We start from the raw sequence: 6,000 nt of genomic DNA on the forward strand, positions 1-6,000 counted from the left end.
TTAAGACAGTTTTTATTTTGGCGACACAGCTAAAGCCAACATAGAGATGAAAGATAGCCTGGTTTGGTAGGACTTGGAAGCCCACGTGTCCTAGCAAACTAACCTAGGTGCCATTCCCTCACACAGAAAAACTTTCTTCAGTAAGCTCCATGGTAGTGGTTTCAAACCTCAGTGAGAATAACGCTAATATTAATGATAATAACAACAGTCAACCATTACTGAAATATCTACTATGTGTCAACTTTGTGTATATGCATTTTACATATATTAACTTATTTAATCCTTAAAATAATCCTAGGAAATAAGGACTGTATTTCCACTCTACAGATGAGAAGACGGAGGCACAGAGAGTTTAGAACTTGCCCGAGATCACACAGCTAGACTGAGACTGTTTAAATATTTAAAATTCAGACTCCTGGACCCAACTCTAGATATTCTATTTAAGTAGATTTCAATAGGGGCCCCAGAACATGGATTGTTAGCATTTTTTAATTCCGCAGTGAGGCTGGTGATAACCTAATCACTTTTAGAAATCCTGAATGCATGCTAGAATCTGTAACATCCAGGTATGCCTGATCTTGACTCCTGGACATCATTAGCTTAGCCATCCACATGCACAGTTGAGGTGACCAGCAAACCTTCTCGTAAAATCCCAGCGATGGCTGGTCAGGCTGAAATCCAAGCTTGCATATCCACCCATTTTAAGAGGGTATACTGCCAGTAGATTAAGCACTTGGCAATTGGAAAATGAATGTAATCAGAAGTTATCCAGTAACAGAACCAATTACCCGCCTACTTTGCCATTTTCCTCCTCTGAAGAGCTACTGGCTGAATGTGGCAATTGTAAGTAATTACTAAAGACACTTAACTCCTTGCACATGGCCCTGCTATTCATTTTCATGGTAATTTAAGATAGTATCATTTTTAGGTCCAAGAACCTCCACATAGACACAAAAGTTATTTTTTTATTGTTTATAAAGTTAAGAATATCTAGAACAAAGGTCACTATAATCATAATTCTTTTCTATTTATTTAAGCACTTTACAGTATATAAAGCTCTTTTGCCTATAAATCCTCTTGATCTTCACCAACAATCTATAGTCATCCCTACTTTGTTCCCATTTTGCAGCTGAAGAAACTGAGGCTCCAAGTACTTAACGGTTGTTCAAAATTAAGCAAATAGCAAGCTGCAGAATCAAAATGTGACTTTCTTGAATGCTTTTCCTCAACACCAGTTGCCAACACTGGAAATATTATATATGAAGGCATTGGTATATATAAGCATATAAATCATCACCATTATCATTAAAATGAATAGTAAATTGTTAATGATCATTAATAACTATTAAAATATAACTGCTATCATTATATACCACTGATTAGAATTAGCCTAACTTTATAGGATAAGGATAGTTTTGCTACCTAGACATCTGGTGACCTTTGGCAAACCTGATTAACTAGTTACAATTCTAAAATGTCTGAGGGACTGTCCACATTAGTACACACTTCTAGAATATAATATGATGCGTTCAAGCCCTGCTTTCAAGGGTAGGTTTCACTGGGGAGAAAAGATAACCCTGAATTTCAAGAAAGCCTGGGTTCTAGCCTGGTGACCTTTGACGAACCACATAACCTTTCCAAGTCTATGTCCTCATCTGTAAAATGGGTGTACAAAGTCCTGCCTTATCAAGCCTCCCACAATTATTACAAAAATCATGAGAAAATATTCAAAAAAAAAAAAAAAACCCTCTGCAAATCACAGCAAACCACACAGGGACGCTATTTCTAATCTTGCACAATGATCATTTTTCTGCTTTTAGAACTGACGTCTTTACATTTCAAGAAATCATAAAAAGGCAGAATGATTCTCTTAAACCAAAAAAAGCATACTGAGTCCTGGCTGTCCTTTCGAAATGGATGCTGATGTCAGCTCAATCAAGAAATTATTAACCTCCATTTGGTTACTTAAAATAAACTGTACTGGCTGATTAAATGTGCTGAACATTTTCTCCAAGTAACAGTGCATATCACCAAGAAACCTTTCTCTTTCAGTTACATATTGCAAATGGCAAATGCATCATTCAAAACTATTTAAAATCAATAATAAAAATCATTTAAATGTATATAAACAAGTTAATGGAGTAAGTGAAAACAAAGCAAATTTCTTAATGAGAGGGCCCTGTTGCCCCCTCTAGGTGCCAGCAGTAAATGCTGGTTTCTGTAAGGCTCTCCTCCAGAGGAGACCGCTGCTGCTAGTCTGCTAATGAATGACTAACTCAGGCCAGGGGGGAAATGACATCACCAGGGTGGAAAACCGATCTGCATTGGGAAACTTTCTACCTGCTTTACATTTGTCATAATTATTTTGCACAATGCAGCCTGCATTTGCATAATTTTGAGGCGTGTCATTATCTCAATTGAAAATTGTTTTAATATGGCTGAATAATTCACAATGACATCAGCCAAAGTCCTAATGAAATATACAAGTATAATCATACAGCTAATTACCAGCCGTGTTAGCATTAAAAAACAAATCATGCATAATATTAGACGATGTATATGCAGCTGAGGATTATAAATAGAGCCATCTCCCTCTGCAAACCCCCAGAGTTTACTTTTAAATGGCAAGATTAATTTTCTCAGGTATGGCTCATATAGCAGTGACGAAATGCAGAGATCATTACAATGGTTCCCTTTCAATTCCCCATAATGAACAATTAAAAAGAAATCGTGTATTTAAAAATATATCTATTCACTGTCAACACTTCCAGCAGATGCAACGTTTGGCAAACATAGCCTTTATTCTTAAATCAGAATTCACCATTTAATTACACCAACAAAAATTAAAACTGGACCAAGTGGGGTCAACTCAGGGTCTTTAAAAAATATCCCAATTTCAATCCCTCCCCCCCAAAAAAGAGTGACCACAAAATATCCCATAAAACACTGAATAATTTCCTCCTGGACTTAGTCAGAAGTCTATTAGGCACAAGTTCTTTTCTGGATATTTAATCCTTCCCTTTTCCAGATCACAGGCCATGTTGAAGTAATAAATTTGAAAAGCAAATAATAAGAAATCAGGAGGGGGAGGGGGAGGAAGACAGCTGCGCAGGAAAGTTGGGTCGGGGGAGGGGGCCGACCCAGACCTTGGGAGGGGTAAAGAGCTCAACCTGTTGGTAGGTTGCAGGATTTTTCACAGTATTTCCAAACAACACCTTTTTAAAATTGCAGGCGGACGTCGGGAAATATGAACATTTAAAAACCAAAGCTGGCCAGGGAGGGTGGAGGGGGGAGGTGAGCGGGGAGGTGGGAGGGGCTTATTTCCGAAAAGGCAGATTCGAGGGCGAACGTTTTGACGAACTCCAGTAATTAACCGGCATAGACCACTGACGAGTAATTCGATCCTGGGGAGAGGGAGTGAACTGGCAATGCCAAAAGTACTATCAACTCCACCAGACCAAGGAATTCTGGAAGGACTGGCAGCTCCGAGCCCCGGGATGAGTTAAACGGGAAACCATTCATTTAACAAAAAGATCCTTAGATCCTTACACCTACCTCGAAAGCTCGAGAGCCTGGCACAGCACTAGCTGCTCTCAAAAGTCTGTTTGATTACCCTGCTCTCGCTCTGGCAACACAAAGCCTCGCCAGGCGGCCGTGCGCCCTCCCTCCCCGCTGCGCCGTGGGCACAGACTCCCCAAAATAGTTCCCCCCGGTAGGTACCACGGCGCTGAGGTCGGTCAGCTGACGAGGGGAGCCCGCAGAACTGCGGTCACACATGAAATGACAGAGCCGAAGGGAGGCGGCCGCCCCGGCGCCCAGTGACAGCGGGCTCACCTCCGGCGTCCTCCCGGGAGCGCGGCGAGCGCCCCCGCGGCCGCCCAGAAACGTGCCGGGGAGGCTCTGTCCCTCCCCGCCCTCCCCGGGAGCGCCGTCTGGGCACGGAGAACGCTGGACCCGCAGGGCCAGTGGGCGAGCACACACCCCTCTGCCCTCCCCTCCCCCGCCCCCGTCCCACACACCCCCAAAGATCGCGCAGGAAGACGTCCACTTTGCGTGGAGTAATTGCAAACTAGAACATCAAATGGCTTGTCCGGGGGGAGGGGGAGTGGGCGAGAGATAGTTGTTAATGCTTAACGTGTTTGTGCCTGTTACACCACCGCTTTGAAATCCGCCCGGGCAGATCTGCAAGTTATTTGAATGTATTATTCCAGTACCTGTCATTTATCACTTTATTCAACACGTCTTTGCCAACTCAATAGCTTTTGATCTCATTCTGCCTCCATTTCGTAATTTCCGCCCTCTTAAACATATCAAATACTTACTTAAAAAAAAGAGAGAGAACAATATCGAAACCCACCGAAAGAAATCCACCCAGACACGACGAAGCCAGACACGAAGGTAAATTTTCAAAAGGCAAAAAATATAAAAAGGATGTGATGTTGAAGAGGCAATAGCAGGAGAGCAAATGAACACACGCACACACACACACGCGCACACACACACACACATCCTTGAACAAAACCCTTCTCGAACAAGTTATTTGATCTTGACTAAAATCAGCAGTTGGATCCTCTTTGTAAAGCTGACAGCCAAACTCTGACAATGGCAAAATACTCGAGCCCCAGCTAGTGGCGCTACCCCTTTAAAAAAAGGAGTCGATCCTGCTCGCCTGCAGAAGTGAATACAGTATTTTCAAGCTTGCCCTGTAATAAGCATTACTAGGGGGAAAAATAATAAAGAAAGAAGAGAGGGACAGACAGGTTTACCACCTCGCCATGGTCGCTATTTCTGCCCTGGGGAGTGTCTTCTGGGAGGAAATAAAGTTTAGAGCTGGATAAAAGTTGCCGGCTGGTCCTCTCTTCCCACAACAGCTGGAGCTCCGCTATGCAAATCGGATCCTTTGGCGTACATCTTACAAAGAAAAAGTCGCCAAGGGACAAAATTCTTGGTTTGCCTTCAAGGTGGAATTGAAAAGCCTTGTAGAAAATGTAAGGTCCGTGCAAGCCACACGGTGAGCCGACCCACTGCAGGGGGGGAAAAAAACACCAAATAAATAATGTAGCCATCAGAGCACAAACATCTATTCCCAGACACATTTACACACACATCCACTCTCTTAATACAGACGACCCAACAGATAAAACGCTGGGTGGAAAAATAATAGCGCCCACAAATTTTTTGCCTCCCTAAAAAAAAAAAAAAAAAAAAAAAAAAAACTCAGGGCCCCCCACCGCCACTTCTCCCACCTCCCCATCTGAGGCGGTAAAATTACATTATGTATGTATGATCAGTGCAGGGATTTTTTTAAACAATAAAAATGATTTTGGGGGATGCAGAGGATAAAAGTTTGGTGAAAAGTTTGTGGGGGGTGTGGGTGGGTGCAGAGGTGTGGGTGAGCTAGGGGGTTGGGGGGTGCCGGGGGGTGCCGGGATCGGAGGAGCGGAGGAGAGCGAAATACCTGGAGTGAGTTGGGCTCCATCTCGACGTTCTGAATTGATTGAACTCAACATTCTCTCCAAACTTGTTGGCTTGAATGGATTGCATCAGGTCCTGGCAGGGAAACACATTCTCTGCCTTCAGCCGGCGTAATGTCTCAATATAAAACTGAGCTCTTGCCTCCCTTTGGGCACCGAAATGATTGAAAATATGTCCTAATATTTCTATAACGACTCAATTTTCAGCTCCTGAAAAAACTGTATGGGTTTTCTTCCAAATATGGATTGATCAAATTCATAATCGAGAGAAAGGCGCCGTACGATCTCGGCGGGAAGAGGATGGATCAAGGCAAAAAACACATAGAAAGATTTGTAAAAATAAAAAGCACCCTAAAACTGTGTGGAGATGTGATTCCTCTCTCTCTCTAACCGCCCCTGTCTAGGGATATTGTCTGATGAGATTTTTGGAGGAGAGGAGGGCTAGCGAGCTCCGCTGTGCATCTGACAGGACCTGCTTGTATATGTCTAATATAAAGAACATTTCCTGCAGAGATTCCGGGGCGCT

At 43.0% G+C, this 6,000-nt stretch overlaps 1 protein-coding gene across 2 annotated transcripts in view; it reads right to left on the minus strand.

The window, feature by feature from the left end:
* The window catches only part of ARID5B (AT-rich interaction domain 5B), a 192,093-nt gene extending 186,513 nt beyond the window's left edge, over positions 1-5,580 (minus strand). Inside the window, exons 1-2 of one of the 2 annotated variants that reach the window (XM_007963331.3) lie at positions 5,459-5,580; positions 4,770-5,024 (exon numbers count right to left, since the gene is read on the minus strand). In XM_007963331.3, the coding sequence (XP_007961522.3) occupies positions 4,770-5,024; positions 5,459-5,479 (276 nt within the window). In that variant the 5' untranslated portion in view covers positions 5,480-5,580. Of the gene's footprint in view, positions 1-3,720; positions 3,969-4,769; positions 5,025-5,458 lie in introns of those variants that run through there. The other variant, XM_073019114.1, reaches the window with a different exon arrangement.
* Positions 5,581-6,000: the final 420 nt, after the last annotated feature.

Source organism: Chlorocebus sabaeus, chromosome 9 (assembly GCF_047675955.1).
Source record: "Chlorocebus sabaeus isolate Y175 chromosome 9, mChlSab1.0.hap1, whole genome shotgun sequence".
Taxonomy (NCBI): Eukaryota; Metazoa; Chordata; class Mammalia; order Primates; family Cercopithecidae; genus Chlorocebus; species Chlorocebus sabaeus.